The following is a 16912-nucleotide window of genomic DNA, read 5'->3' as shown; positions in this document are numbered from 1 at the left end:
ATACATTTGAACACAACTCATTGCACCATTGAACAATAATAATAACGATAAATCATAGTACACCAAGCGCATATATATATATATATATATATATATATATATATATATATATATATTTATATATATATATTTATATATATATATTTATAGAAGAGTCTATCATAACAAAAGCAAATAAGACCCACGAGGATTGTTTGTGTGACAGCCAAACAGCAGATCTCCCATACATTCCCATGTCCTAGCTTGATAAAAATGCACGTTCTCCTAATAAAATAGAATTGTGTTGCACAGTGGTATTTCGGACACGGTATAATTGAGGTCTATTGAAAGATCGTCGACCTAATTCATGAGGGAAATATCCTACGCGTATCATTCGTATACTGTAGTATTACGTATCTCCCCAAAGTCATTTTCTTTCAACCTTGGAGGATGGAATGTATCGAACAGCAAGGAACGACCCTTCTGCTTAAGTGCAATATTGGCAGATGTTCAGTAGACTAAAGGGCTCTCCATTAAAGCAAATGTAATACCTTTGGCACCAACATCAGATTATAGTGTTTGAACCAATGAAGTCTAAGTACATTTACCCTCTTTTATCACTGGTGCAACCATTGATGGGTATAAACCCATATTATGGCTATTGGCTTTATATGAGTGCAACCAGTCAGGCAATATTCATCTTGGCACCTGCCGGATGCAGATAAAACAGCCACCACTTCTGATCTAACTTGTGAATTGTCACGTTATGCTCCATGTTGCTTGGACCTGCACAGCAACAGATAGCACACAAGAGCTTCTAGCACGCACAAGCTTACACAGAGAACAGCCTATTATTGGGGGAGTACAACACTAGCTAATGCACCAGATACCACAGCAATAACGAAAAAATAGACAGACTTTATTTGAACAATACTCTTTCCTCTAGTCCTAAGGATGTCATGGCCTGAATGTTAAATTAGAATGTCAAATGTGTAAAGTATGTAACTTTACCAAATGCAAAAGGATATAGAACATATTTCTGAAACACCTGGATTTATAACAGATAGCTTTGAATAATATTTGAGAAAAACAAAGATAACTACGATACAGTACAACACAAGTCAACTGAATGACAATAATTCAAGGTAAGAAAGAGATTGACAGGACGTCCTCAAAATATAACTACATAAACGATAGGAGCAATTCTATGCATTCATGGCGTATGAGTGTGTGTATTCATGGCAATAAGATCGAGAAAGGTATCAGTCCTGGGTCAAATAGTATTTGAAATCCTTTAAAATACTCAAGCGTTTGCTTGAGCTTGCCTGGAATCCCAGATGGGCAGGGTTTGCACTTTCGGGACTATTCCATTCGTTCAACTGCACCAGGCAAACAAACAATCAAGCACAGATCAGCATTTTAAATGATTTCAAATACCATTTGAACCCAGAAGGTATCTGTACAGCCTACAAACGGTGATGATAGGATGAAAAGGATATGAAACAGAGACATGACAGTGGATATCTTGACCTATTCCTGATGATGCGGTCCCACAAAAAAACAAATGTCATTACAGTCTGTGAATCCCAACTCTAAACACCAGATCAATTGAAGAGACATGCTGTGAGGTTTAACCATAAAAACATACTGTCCTTTTTCTGTGAACATCTTTAACAACCTACTCTTAGTAATGATCCCGTATGGCCATTTAACAACCTTTGTGGCTATATTTTGTTTTCTACCATCAGACACCTTCACTGACACCACTGAGGTAACTCCTTCATCTGCTTCCTATTGATAGATATCGTAGGCTGTGACTTGAAACTCCCATTGAATGGCAGTGGATTATTGAATTGTACAATACGAGCCGAATCCTGACATAATAAGGGACTGTTCGCAGTCAGTCAGCGTATGACGTCTGGAGGGTGGAGGGTTACTCTTATGTGGCACTGTGTGATTGGGCAGTAAATTTGTGGTGAGATAATCAATGCATCTGGGTCAGAGTATGCCAAAGGCTCATCTCTTCAAATGAACACACACCCTCATCCCTCAGATTCGCCCGAAAGATAACGCCTCCGGTTTCACTATGACGCCTTAAGTGTGATTTCCTCCCGTAGGTACGGCGTTTTCTACTGATCCTTTTGAAAATGAACACAACATTGGATACAAACCATGAGAAGTGTAAGTCTTTATGTCGGAACCATAACCACAACAAGTTCCTTGATCTCGTCATGGCAAACAAACACATACACAGGACTGCATTAAAAACCTTTAGAAAAAATCTATTGTCTTCAATCATGGTAACACTGATTACGGTATAGGTGTGTACAAGGCCTACTGATTGGGGGGGGGGGGGGGGGGGTATTAGAACCCAATTCTAACTTGAAATGCACATGATAACTTACATGTGTACACCCATAACACAACAGTTTCACACAGATCATTGCATTGATCGTGCCTTTAACAGATTGGTGCAAAAGTCCCAAGTGACATGCACAGATCTCAAGTTAGAACTGGGCCCATCGTGCGTGACACACACAGAGAGTGGCACAGGCTATCGTGGTAGCATGCGGTGAGATTAACTGGAGCAGACTTGCAAAAAAAACGGCTAGCGTGCATCCAACACATACTAGGCCAATCGTAACAACTCCACCACGTTACCATCACATGACCCCCCCCCCCTTTCACCATCGGAGCGTTTCCCATTGAACACTATACTGTAGCAGTGAACGGTAGACTTTGTGATATGGTAAAAAAAAACAGAGCAACTTAGATTGTAGTGAGCGAGAGGGAGCGAGAATGTCCACTCGTGTCACTGTCCTCCGACATAAGACGGCAGAGCGTATGCGACGATCGCGATCAACTCCGCAGTGTAAATTCTCCAGCCTGTTGCATCTCCGTCCCTGGAAGCGTCGCCCAGCTCGTTTTGTTATGACGGTCCTATATATGTGGCCCCTGGCGGCCATTTTAAAAACGACACTAAGTGAGGGAAACAATAATGATTTAGTCCTACGGTATATCACCCTTTCTTATGAGAACCTGAACAGTAGCGGTCATCGACGCACTCAGATTGAAAAGGACCCTTAACAAGTAATTATCTGATTATAATCACGGTTCTTAACATGTTGGTATAGCATTAAAATGACCGTGGCTCCAAACTTTACTCACCATTCACCCAACAATAGGAGATCACAATGGTTTAACATTAAGGCAGATCGTTTTTGATGGGAATCGTGAACATCTCAACCAGCACCGCTCCCTATACATCATTCTTTTTAGTCACAGAGACATTTTTATAAATCTGTATCCCCCCCGTCGCTCTCCAGGAATCGGTTTAACCTTGACCTCCATTTTGGTAACGCTCTCTTATGACATTATTCGATAATCCTGACAAATCCCTCGCGTTCGGCTCCACATTTAGCTGCTCGCAACCTAGAACGGTTCTACCCCCCCACGTCGTGAACTGCAGGTAAACGGATTTGGCTGGCTGTGAAAAGGCGGTGAAGTGAAGAATGAGGAATACACAGGTATGCATGACATGATATGCCCCACAGAGACGCAGCAACAACAACAACAACAACAACAACACAGTGACGTAATGGAACGAAACTCAACCAACAATATCATATATAAATACAGAACACTTACAACACATAAGCTACAGTGTGAGCATGTCGAGCAGTGCATTAAAACAAAAATAAAAAATATAATATGTACCATAAAATATTCACACACACATTTATAGGTAGAGGATATCCTGGTTTACACATGGAAATGTAGAGCTGACCTCATTATGTGACAAGTGGCATCACTGTGGAAGTAAGTATACTATGGCTGACGTGAAAAATTAACCCATACAGTAACTCGCAGACCCAACCTGAAACACTGACAGAATGAAAGACACTTTCTTTCTCTCACTCACACACAAACTCTTTCAAAATCACTCACTCACACACACACACACACACATGAAATGGAATGACCCAAGGCTTTAGTTATGGTTTTCTCTCTGATGTGTTGTTGCTCACACAGTTGGTCACCCCCTCCTCCTCCATGGGTCTGTTTCTCTTCCCCTCTCTGCGTCCCCTGTTGGATGAGCTGTCCCGGGGGCCTAGGCTGCTAGCTCTTCCCCCGTGAGGGAGAGCAGACCCTTCTCTGTCAGGTGGGTCTTTAGAGAGTTGAAGATGTAGAGCTGCTGGTCCAGACGCAGGGCGAGGAGCTGCTGGATCACTTTGGTGGGGTTGGGGCCCCTGGAGAGAGAGAGAGAGAGAGATCATGACACAATGGATTACATACACATAGAGATGGAAATCCAACCCCCGAGATCTGTGCACGTCACTCCGATATTCCCGTGAATCTTACATGGATGTCTGTGGGAAAATGTGGGCGATGATTTGAGTTACGCGTGCGGATCTCGAGTTCGGACTTCCACCCGTAGTGACAAGCTGCAGTGACTATTCTCCATCTCTATCTCCTCTATTTGTACTGTCTGTTTTTATGTGTGATCCCTTGTAATGTAATCCTTTGTATATCTGCTGCTGAAAATGAATTTCCACCCCCAGGGGATTTAATCAAATGCACTCTACCCTACACTTCAGTAACGTATGCTCTTTTCCTCAACAGCTTAACCTGGATTGTCGGGCAAATCCATTAAAAAATGTGACTGTGTCTCTAGGCACCACAAACTACCGCTTGTACGTGACGGCGAGATCGGGAGATTGAAAGGTCACCTGATGAAACTGGCGATGTAGACGTTGACGAACGTGGCCATGAGGTACTGGCAGTCGAAGCGGTCCATGATGCCGCCGTGGCCCGGGATGGTGTTGGCAAAGTCCTAGAACAGCAGCGGGAGCGAGTGAGCACAGAAGGGGCACAGGGGGGCACAGAAGGGGCACAGGGGGGCACAGACGACAATGTCAAAGACTTGCCAAATGGGCACAACCTGCATTCAACTGTGAGTGACACAGTCTCTTGGTTACTGAGTTAGGGGATTTTTTTATTTATTTATTTTTTAAAACAGGAACAGAAACCAGCAAACTAATATTTTAACTTCCAAATTGGTTGACATTTGGTTACGGTTAAGGTCAGGGTCCGTTTTAGGGATGTCGATGCTGGTCAAAAAAAAAAAGTCCCTTTCGTCTCTCCCCACTCAGTTTCAGTAATTACACCAGAGCACTAAGGTCACAGTAGAGAGGTGTCGCTGTGTGATCTGAGTCAGTCTCCTCTCACACCCACCTTGATCTTGAAGGCCCTCTTGAAGCCACTGGCGAAGAAGCCTCCGAAGGGTCCCATGATGGAGGCGAAGGCAGACAGGGCGATGCTGTGGATCTGGAACGGGTAGAGGCGCACCGTGGTCTGCAGAGAGGGAGAAGGAAGGGGGGGGGGTTTAAACACTGTGTCTTAGCATTGAGGGTAAACAGGGACACATAGGTATGACATCAGAGTAGCAGTCAGACAAAACAGACAGACAGGTCAGGCAGACAGACAGACAGGTCAGGCAGACAGGTCAGACCGACAGATCAGGTCAGACAGACAGACAGGTCAGACAGACAGACAGACAGACAGGTCAGGTCAGGCTCACCCATCCAGTGACAGACTCCAGCATGGCTGGCAGGGTGTAGTCCTGCAGCTGGAACAGCTCAGGCGGCTCACAGTCCACCTCAAAGCTGTTGGAGTCGTTGTTGAACTCCACAGGACACACAAAGAAGCTGTAGCCTGCCATCACATAGGACAGCTGAGGGGGGGAGGGGGGGGGGGGGGGAGAGAGAGAGAGGGTTGGCTCCTCTGGCAGCAACATGAACCTCATAAAGACTAAATTGCATTGTATTGTACTGATTTCTTACCAGGATCCCAAACAAGACAGTGGAGAAAAACCCTCCAATGAAGCCTTCCCAGGTCTTCTTAGGGGACAACTGCAAGGACAACCATTTTAACAGTGACAGGGTTAGGGTTACTTTGTGTTACTCATGATATCCCTTGTGAAAGTGCATCCAACAGTGTCTTTGACATTCTAAGTGCGGCAATATCAACATTTTCTCAGCGGCGATATGACTTAGGAAAATATACGATAGACAATATTATTGTTCACGGTTGGAACGATGGTGGAGGCATGGCAACGCGAGCGAAGACGAATGGAAACTGCAGCGCTTCCCGTGAGTGTGTGGCCCGGCGTTGCGTTTATCTGCTCGACTCGACGATACGGCAGAAATTCAAAATCGTGTCACGTTTGTTGACGAACACGGTGGTTTGTGTGACGGGGGGCAGGCAGCGTTACCGACCTTGATGAGCGGGGTGCGCCCGAAGAAGAAACCAAACATGTAGGCCATGATGTCATTGCAGATGACACAGGAGATGGGCACGATGAACCTGTGAAGATAGAGAGAGAACCGGGGGGGGGGGGGGGGGTTAACATCAAAATGTGGTCTTTCAAATCCCACATCTCTGACGCTGCTTACAAAATGGTGGTGGCTCTCTGCAAAGAACACTGCCTCATCAGTAAGAGATCACTGGTTCAAGGCTTGGGTTGGAAATTGCTTTTTGTTGTAAGTCGCTTTGGATAAAGGCGTCTGCTAAAATGCCATAAATGTATAAATAAAAATAAATAAAAAAAGTAAAACAAACCCTCCCTCCAACCATGGCCTTGGGAAACCTTTAAGGTACAGTATGCACGACTCTCGTCACATGCTTAAGACCGTGAACATCTCAATTGTAATGTAATCAGCTAATAGACTTTCCACACTGCTGTCTGTCCGCTATCTGCAGATGGGAGAGAGTGGGCTTTAAGTGAATAGACACTCCCCTGCATTAAAGCTCAGAGAGAAACCCAATCAGCCCAAATGTTTGATTCCATTTGCAGTCCCATACAGTGGGAAATCCAATTGTGGATGAAGATGTGATTTCATTTGTCTGTTGCGTTAGTCATGCTGTGGAGAGGGAAGGAGACAGAGACAGAGACAGAGAGAGAGAGAGAGAGAGAGAGAGAGAGAGACGGCGGGAGGGAGAGAGAGACAGAGGGAGACAGAGAGAGACAGACAGAGACAGAGACAGAGAGACACAGAGAAAGAGACAAGGGCTTACCAGATCATTCCCTCAAACAGGTTGTGGATGATGAGGTGGGACTGGGTCACCACGATCAGCAGAGTCACGTGAGTCCAGCCGAACTAGGGACCAAGAGCAGAGGCAGGGAGAGCCATGACATATCACATACGCCATGTGCTGTAGCTGACTGTTTTTTTTTTATTTTTTTATTTTTTTATCCAAAGCCACTTACATTACAGTGAGTGCATCCATTTTGTTGTATACATGGTCCCAAGCGGGAATCGAACCCACAACTTTAGCGTTGCTAGCACACTATGCTCTGCCAATCAAGCCACTCAGGACCACACTAGGATGTGCGGTGTGGCAGTCTTTCTTGTGGTCTAAGGTGACAAGCCAGTGTGAGGTGTTTGGCCCACAGCACAATGAATCTACAACTGTTATTGCAGTGTGTGCTGTTTAGCACTCAGTGCTGCCCACTGATGGATAGCGTTGTTGCAGCGGGGTGCTGACGGATGTGTTATTGCGGGGTGCGTTTCCCAGCAGCTATCTGTCTCTGTCCTGTGTCCTAAACCCAAGCAAGACCAGACCAGGCCAAGCAGCAGCAGTAGATAAATGAGAGGTCTGTGCTTTTGGACCTGGTCCTGTTGCCTGCTGGGCTGGAGGGCCTCCATGTTGCTAGGCCCCATCAATAATGTAACTGGGGAGGAGGGGAGGGGAGGGGGGAGGGGTAGGGAGCATACTGTAGACCCAGCAACACACTCACCATGTAGAACTGCAGGCGGTAGTGCTTCTTCACCAGGCTCAGCACAAACATGCAGAAACCTGCACACAGAGAGGAGGAGAAGAGTCAGCATATTTTCACCACATAAGGGAATTACACACACACACACACACACACACACACACAACAGGGTTCCTTTTAACATATTGCCCTTTCCAACAACAATGGTGGACGCGTAACCAGGCCAGTCCAGTACAGTTTCAGTACAGCTCAGCTTAGCTCAGACCGTCCCTGTAGTGTGAAATTAGGGTATACAGCTTTCCCTGTTGTCAAATTAAGGGCAGTCGAGTCGAATCCTTCTTAGAAATCCGAGCTACATTCCATCACCAGCTCACTTCATAAGAGTGACGCACTAATGACGTCATCACATGAAAGTGTAGCATGTATCTCTTCATTTCTTAAACGTTCAAAGATTCTATTCATATCTAGGCTATATCAAAACAGGGGGGGGAGGGGGACCTCAGAGGGTATGACAATTTTATTGAATCAAATAAATTAGATCAAGCCGTGCCAATGTGACCATAATTCGGTTTAGGACTCGATTCACATCCATTTTTGTTCTAGGCTGCATTTGACGTAGAAGAATAAAAGTTGTCTTTCATATAACTTCATTCTGTAAGACTCGACTCCTCCTCCTGTATTATCTAGCACATGGGGGATGACACCATTACATTAAAAGCCTAACCTCAGGTTTTTATGCATAACCAAAGGGAGGCGTTACAGAGCTGTGTGTGTGTGTGTGTGTGTGTGTGTGCGCCAGGAACAGCAGTGAGACATACAAATGTCTCACCACATCCTGTTTGCCATCAACTGTCACACTGCAGCATAACCTGCCTGACTGAAACAGACTGGCAAGTGAGGTGCTGTCAGGAACACAGCAGCACTGGGACCTTTACTGTGCCGTTTCAACCCTGTACCGAACCTTTAGACCGCCCGTTGGTCACAGACGCAGGGATCACTGTCAGATACATATGGTTATCTATATGGATATCGTAACTACCATTTGGTACAATATCCTTTTAAAAATAATCTTTTTTTTTTTTTTGTGGGTATAGTATATGCCATATAAGAGCAAACCGTAGCTAACAGTTCAGGGTTGGGAAATAAAGGTCTGAAGTCTTTGTTTCTCTGTCTCTGTGTGTGTGTGTGTGTGTGTCTCTCTCCCCCTCTCTCTCTCTCCCCCCCCCCTCCCTCTCCCTTCCTTCCTCCCTCCCTCTCTCTCTCCCTCCCTCCCTCTCTCACCTGTGAGGTAGAGGGCAAAGGAGATGAAGCGGTGGTATTTGCTGAGGATGCGCAGCGCATCCTCCTTCTGCACCAGAGAGAAGAAGTAGTCTGTCACGGTCTCACCATAGAAGAAGTAGTTGACACACAGCAGGAAGTACCTGAGGGGGAGTGGAGGGGGGGGGGGCGGGGGAGGTTAGACAGGAGCAGATGCAACACAGAGCAGCAACTACACATTCAGCCATCGGGCCCTGTGGGCGGCAGCAGAGTCACTGCTGTTAGAAAACATTCTGTCTTTGAACGTAAGCTAGTCAGCTAGAGTATTCATCACAAGCACATACAAGTATTCACAAAGCAAAAAAAAAAAAATCCTATGACTAGCCATCATGACGGTTATACAAGTCTAAACATATACTCTAGTCATCTCATAATTCCCCGCTAGACAGCATCAGACTGAACATTCACTATGCATGCTCAAAAAAACCTGGGGTCCGCTTTCACTTTGGGGGGGGGGGGGACATATAGGGTGTCTATTAGCTAGTGATGAAAATGGTGTTTTAGACAGAATAAGGTATGTTTCAGTTGTTCCACCAGGTCTCACAGTATAGTGAATGGCAGGACCACTGAACGAGCTAGCATACTCCAAATACCAACTCTCAACACTACAGTTGCTAAATAATAACCTCTACGACTTCTAGCTACTCGCATATTGATCCATTTATGTCACCAAGATGACAGATAAAATGTCTTTCTGTTTGTTGGTTTAATAATCCAGATCAATACGGTAAGCTGAACGAACTTCGCCCAGCCCAACAACAAACCTCAGGAAGTCTGCAATGAAATCGAGCATAAAGAAGAAGGATCTCTAGTTAGTCATCAAAATGGTTGTTCCAGTACAATGATGTGGAATGACACACAGACATGAAATCACATACAGCAGTGTGTGTGTCTCTCACCAGCTCAATGTCCTGAACCAAGGCAAGTGGTAGGAGTGGTACACGTTGTAGCCAATGGTAATGATCTCTTGGAAGCACTTGATCTGGACACACATCACCTGCAAGAGAAACAGAATTATTATATTATACATTATACTAGGCCCCCCCCCCCCCCCCCCCCAAGTACAGACCCAGACAAAAACATCACCATCCACACATCGTTCAATCCTTGAACCGACAATTGCTATATCGTGTTTCCTCCACTGCAGTGTTTTGTTTGTGTCTTAACCAAAGTCCTTCGACACACATCTCCTATAAAAACAAAGCAACTTCTGAGCTGCATGATGCATCAACATCACCATCATTCATCCCCAACCGTCGTTGACGAGAACCTAGTTCTAGTCTCGTTCTATGGTTCCTCCTGCAAGCGGACAGAACAGTGTAAAAGTGCACTGCCTTCCCCCCTTCCCAGCAGGTGGTCAGGGCTGCCAGGCAGAGCCTTGTTATTTCCACTGAGCTTCACTCTGAGCCCCCCCCCCCCCCACCCGAGTCCATTAGGGCTAGACAGACAGGCAGGCAGGAGGCTTAGAGGAGGAGGAGGAGGAAGAGGAGCACTTACAATCATCATGAGCACCATAGGGCCCAGGTAGATGATGATGAAGAAGAAGGAGATCATGGCCAGCGTCAGGATCCCTCGCACCCACCAGTTCCTCCATCTGAGGACACGACACACACACACACACACACAAGAGAGAGAGAGAGAGAGAGAAAGAGAGAGAGACATTCATCCTCAAATTCAGTGGGCCATGGCATGGATGGTGAAAAATCTATATTAGATAAACAGCAGGCGTTTCTGAAGCAATCAATCATCCACCAGAATACTACAAGGTTAAACTAACATGACCCCAAAAAGCATACAAGGGTGGAGGAGCAATAAAGAGATAGTTAACGTAGACAAAATCAATATTGCCATTATGTAACTTGAGAATAGGTTGTTGTTGTTGGTTTTTTCCCCTGTAAACAATATAGCCTGTTGTTTTAACATGTTCTTCCATTGTGTCCAGTGTCCAAAACGAGAGGCTGTGGTTGGTTACCGTGATGAGAGTCCAGACAGGGCTTTGTTTAGGACCTCTGGGGTGTCATCAGCGGGGACAGGCACATCTGGGAGCCCCGAGTCTGCCTTGTTCTCACTGTCCGAGGCCCCGTCCTTGTCTGCTTTGGACTCATTCTCAGATCCCTACAGAGAGAGAGAGAGAGAGGTAGAGAGAGAGAGAGAACATAAGCATACAACACGCTGTGAAGAACGCCCACTGTAAGTTTCAGTACGCAATTCATAGTCTGGCTTAAGATGGAACATCTGTGTGAGTAAGTCTGTTGGAAATCTGCCACCTCTGGTCCACGAGGCGAAATTCTGGTCGAAGTTACCAAACAACAACATCCTCCCTAGTAATAACATAACAGCGACCAGGAGACAGAAAGGCGAACAAAGCTGAGTCCACTCCTCTAGAACATCCCAGGCCAACGAAATAAAAACCTGTGTGTCTAGACACTGGATTTTAGAAAGCGCTTTTCTATATTCATTTCATAAGATCTCATTCCCTGATCGCTACCAATTAAACATAGTCATGACAATCAAAGCTTGAATGTTACATAGGCAGATTGCACCTTTAATCATATTAAAATAGATTAGCCTATAGCCTGATTGCCAGTGCAACCCAAACCAGTAGCCGTAACATGTGTCCTCGCAGTTCGCAGTGGTCCTCTGTGGCTCAGTGGGTAGAGCATGGCGCTAATAACGCTTAGGTTGTAGGTTTGATTCCTACTAGGACCATATATACTGAAAAATGTATGCACTCACTGCAATGTAAGTCGCTTTGGATAAAAGTGTCAGCTAAATGGCATATATATATATATATGTGTCTGACAATACATTCTGACTTTCATTCATGTGTCACAATAAACCAAAACATTGCAAGTAAACATCAATATTGTTGGTGTGTGTGTGTGTGTGTGGGTGGGTCCCTCTGATGTTCTTAGAGAGCTTGTTGTTGTGGCACGAATCCTGACAACCCTCTGCCTCTCCATGGCAACAGCTACCAAAATGTGTCATCAGAAGAAAGCAGCCATTATGTCACCATAGTCCCTCCTCTCCCTCCTCTCTCTCCCTCTCTCTCTCTCAGTTCTAACAATTAAAATTACACCTTAACCTCACATTAACTCAACAGATGGCTCTTTCTGCCTTGGTATCTCACACCCACACACACACACACACACACTCAAGCTATCAAGCTGATGGAAGCTCCGAGTACGCTGGTTTCCATGGAGACCACATCCGTCAGTCAGGAAGCCAGAGTTAAAAATAGCCCATCCTTTCACATAAACAACACTCTGCCTTCCTGGAGAAGACCCCCCCCCCCCCTTTCATGTTCCCCTGTGAGACAAGGTGTAGGCTAGCACCCTCCTCTGTCTTTGGTCACACATCGTTAGAAACAGCATGTCATTCGCCCATGTTAAGTAGCGTAGTGTATGTGATTAGGCTATTTATTCCATCCTCATTAACAGACATGCACAACGCACACACTGAACATTGTAGACTATACGAAAAGGGAAATGTGACCCTCCCCTTTATTAATACACTCGCTTCTCATTAAGCAGTTACAAGGGCTATTATGTCTAACCCAAGGCCACCATTTGCTAAACAACTACTCTCTACAAGAAATGCGTGGGCAACGAGACATGACTATGTCTTCTACAGAAAGTTCAGTCAGTGCCTGCAGCCGGGGAGGCTGGTGGAGGTCGAAATCCCTCATTCCATTCCGTGCATTACAATGAGCCCGTCCTCCGATTTCTACCTCCACCAGCCTCCCCCTGCTGCAGACAGACCCCCCTCCTGCAGTGGTAACTGAACCCAAACCAGAGGCAGGGAGCAACAGCAGCTTATTTCCACCTCAGCATCACACACGGCTGCCCGAGGCCAACACAGTTAGGCCTGTCATCACTGGCTTTCTCCTCAGCAGACCAACCCAGATCGAGTGAAACTAATGTTACAGATCAAAATGCAAGATGAATGGATGGAAAATTCTTCAAAGGAGGAATGCAAGAAATGGATCGGAATGGGGAATTCAGCATGCTTAATCACTGCAAATTTGATAGAGTCCACAATGCCCAGTGTGTTTGAAGACCAGAAAACAGTCGACAGTGCAGCTGGAGAGAGAGGGGTATGTCTCCTGGCCTAGTAGAGATCATTCAAGGTCCTTTTACACGTTTTGTTTCCTAGTAACTGACTAGGATTATCCTTCCATCTTGGTTGGCAATTTCATTCCAACTGATCAACACATGCACTGTGAAGTGTGCATCACTGACTATCCCCTGAGTCGTCTGCGAGTTCGCTAGCAAGCCAGCCAACTTGTTTGGGAAATTAGGCAAATTGCCAGCTGACAAGCTACCCCCAACTGCCCTCTTGAACTCTTTATGGAAATCGCGGTGCACAAATTAAGCAAAACTACCACGCCCTTCATCACGTCCACCGGTGCACAGCTCCTGTAGCACAGCTACCTTGAGTATGCTTAAAGTCTAGTGTGAGCTTGGCTGTTTGTTCAGTGACACCGTGACCACTAGGTCTTGGGTTAGCTGTTCCATCAGGTGAGGGTTGATGAACGTCTCAGTCACGACACTAAGCTAACGTTATCTATGACTTCCACAGTCAATATTGCTGGGTTAGCTTAGCTTAGCTAGCTAGATTGCCTAGAGCAGCTGGCTAAGCTAACTAACTGGTATTATCACTCGATCATCCCCATCTCATCCTGTCTTCTCCTTTCGTCATTGCCTACTGGAGCAATGCAGTAGCCGCAGGTAGCTAACTAGCTAAGCTAGTAGCAGCAGCACTGGTGATCACATCACGGCTTAGTGTCTAGCATTTGTTTCTAAAAAGGCTGTTTCATTAGCGGCTCGTACCTTGTCCTCGGATTGTAGGTCGTGTTCTGCTGTTCCGCGGTGCCGTAGCTCTGTCATTTTAGCAACTCTTGTGCCTACCAAAACAATGGAGATCCTTGTGTTTTGTGTAAGAAGAGTTGTTCCAGCTCGCTTGGCTGTTGACTTCGCACCTTTCCTTTCCTAGCTGGATGAACAACAATTTCGGACGTTCCCGTTCGACAAAAACAGTCTGTCCCGTCGCACGTCCCCCCTCTCTGCATCATGACGTCGCCCCTCCCCCGGATAAAAAATTTTGCGAGGTGGACATGCGAGGCATTCAGTGTCGCAACGTTTTGAAATGTTGTGTTTGGCTGGATGTGAAACGCGTATGAACATGAAACATGTGGTTCTATGATGATATAGTATTGTTGTCCTAGGCCTAAATCGAGTGTCTACTATAGACCTCTTCACCCCCACTAACCCCTGTACAAGTTTTTCTCCTGTTATAAAAAATAAGAATAAGAATAAGAATAAATAAATAAATAATAAGAATAAGAATAAAAATATCTTTTTCTAGCATTGTGACTGCCAATGGCCCCTGGTCTGAGCATTGATTACTTCTTTATGATGACTGATGGATAGATGATTCACTTACAAATGTATTTGTTGTAAGTCACTTTGGATAAAGGCGTCTGCTAAATGCCATAAATGTAAATGTAAAATGTGAGCAAACTGAAAGCAAGCAGCAATGAAGTGCTAGTGCCTGCATATAGTTTTGATAACAGACTGTTAAACTGCCACAGCCAGTGGCAGTTAGACAGATGTGGGGTAGTCAGTGCACAACATTTTAAGAAGTCATCCAATACTGTTCAGGTATTCCTTAATTCAATTGCATAATACTAATATTCTCCTAGCCTTTGAAATTGGTACAGTAAATGCTAAGTGGGATGCCTAGGACGACCCGACTCACCCAACTGACATAATTGAAGTTGAAATTTAAATGGTTAAGGTTAGGCTTAGGGGTTAGGGTGAGGGCAGGGGTTAAGGTTAAGGTTAAGGTTAGGGTTAGGGTTAGATAAGGGTTGTGGTTAAGATTAGGGTTAGGGTAAGGGTAGGGGTTATTGTTACGGTTAGGGTTAGATAATGGTTATGGTTAAGGTTAGGGATGGGGTAAGGGTAGGGTTAAAGGTTGGGTTCGGGTCTAGAGTAGGGTCGTCTCAAGGATCCCACTTAGCATCTACCCTTTTAAATTGTTGAATTGTTTTGTAATTCACTTTCATGACACCGAGTGGCAGCAAAGGCCCACAAATATGCTGAATGAGGACTGACTGTGTGTGCGTGCGCGTGTGCTCTCCCTCCCCGATAGCACAGAGGTGTGTTTCAGCACTGTGGCGTGACGGGGGGGGACGGGGGACGGGGGACGGGGGACGGGGGACGGGGGGGGGCATTGGCAGTATAAATACTTAATGGCCTCCTGCTGTATACGAGTGTGAAGGAAGGGGAATGTTGCACACTAAGTACGACAGCTACGTTTCTAAGCATCTTAGTGTATTTGCTTTTTCAAACCATTCCGTTTTTCAGATGAAAGGTTTGAAGTACTCTCATGTGAAACAGTAATACAGTAAATACTGCTTTATTTCTAAGGCATTTTATATACATCCTTTGATTGCAAGATAAATCAATTGTGCTGGAGATTTATGACTCATGAAAGACCCCTACAGCGCTGAAGAAGATAAATCAACCTCTGTGGTAATGTGTGCAAGCATGAATTCCTCCCTCAAGGTCCTCTGCAAGCTGTATTATCCATCCTCTGCCTTTCTACCCCACAATCACTGTAGATTCCGCATTCCCTGAGTCAGATTCCTGCCTTTCTGAGCCTGCTGTAAAGTACATACTGTTGAATCTGTGTGTTGTTTTGAGTGGTTGTATGTGCTATATGCATCATACATCCATTGCTAGCTATGCTAACATGTTGGGGATGTAAAGATCAAATAATTCCATATCCTCAGTATCTGATTTACCTCTCCGAAATTTCAGAATCCTAATTCACAAATAATAAATAATCACATTCTTCGTTAAAAAAAACACAGTTGAAACACAACTTCTCGCAATGGTGCTATAGTTACGTGTTGCATGAAAAGTATCTCTATTATGGAGAGGTCACCATTTTGGATGATGACTGCAGTGTTATTGTGTCTGTACCTGTGTATGTGGCCTGTGGCGGTACTTCACTCTACTGCTGCAATATGTTGCCTTTGACTTTGCCCAGTCATGCCAGGGTATCTTGCGTACGCATGAGGGTGCCCTGTCCTGTCCTGTGCTGTGTGTGAGACTGGCAGAATTTTCAGGGCTTAGGCTCCTCAGGAGCTCTCACACGATTACAGGGCTCTGGGATAGCCGCAATGCAGAAGTCTATATATAGCTGTGGAGAAAAGGGTGCCATGCGTGCCAGGGTAATGGTAAGAAAGGGCAGGAGAGAGAGAGAGACAGAGACAGAGACAGAGAGAGGGAGAGACAGAGAGACAGAGACAGAGACAGAGACAGAGACAGAGACAGAGAAAGACAGAGAGAGGGAGAGACAGAGAGAGGGAGAGACAGAGAGAGGGAGAGGGAGAGAGACAGAGAGAGAGAGAGAGAGAGAGGGAGAGACAGAGAGAGGGAGAGACAGAGAGAGAGAGAGAGAGGCTGAGAAAAGATTGTGAAAGGGGAACCGATGAATGAAAACAATTTTTAAAGTGGGCTGACACTGATTCAGAGCAGAATCGAGACAAGATCATTCACAGAGTCACTGAGACAATGACTAAGGACAGGACCAATTGTTTAATTGTCCTTTCACTTTGCACCACCTGAGCAGCAGGTTTCTCCATGAGACATATTTTGCAGAAAAATGCATGCCTCTCCTTCCTTACTTGTGCTGAGTCTTTAAAGTCGCTTCACCTGGTCGTGGAGAAAATGATTCTCTGATTAGCAGGTTTGAATAGAAAGCTCCTTGATGCTGAATATGACTTTGTTATACCATATCATACTGACCCTTCTGACTTATTAC

At 45.3% G+C, this 16912-nt stretch overlaps 1 protein-coding gene across 1 annotated transcript; it reads right to left on the bottom strand.

Moving 5' to 3' along the window:
* Window positions 1–116: 116 nt before the first annotated feature.
* Window positions 117–14123, bottom strand: cds2 (CDP-diacylglycerol synthase (phosphatidate cytidylyltransferase) 2). The gene is made up of 13 exons (XM_083672737.1): window positions 13909–14123; window positions 11049–11191; window positions 10574–10670; window positions 9976–10073; window positions 9041–9180; window positions 7781–7839; window positions 7057–7139; window positions 6258–6345; window positions 5823–5891; window positions 5561–5713; window positions 5215–5334; window positions 4710–4813; window positions 117–4229 (listed from the first exon to the last, which is right to left on the bottom strand). Exons 1-13 carry the CDS (start codon window positions 13963–13965, stop codon window positions 4091–4093), a joined length of 1350 nt encoding a protein of 449 aa, XP_083528863.1. The 5' UTR covers window positions 13966–14123; the 3' UTR covers window positions 117–4090.
* Window positions 14124–16912: the final 2789 nt, after the last annotated feature.

This window comes from Argentina silus, assembly GCF_951799395.1.
Source record: "Argentina silus genome assembly, chromosome: 7".
Lineage (NCBI taxonomy): Eukaryota > Metazoa > Chordata > Actinopteri > Argentiniformes > Argentinidae > Argentina > Argentina silus.
The sequence above is the reverse complement of the archived record's forward strand: the minus strand, read 5'-3'. Positions and strand labels throughout refer to the sequence as shown.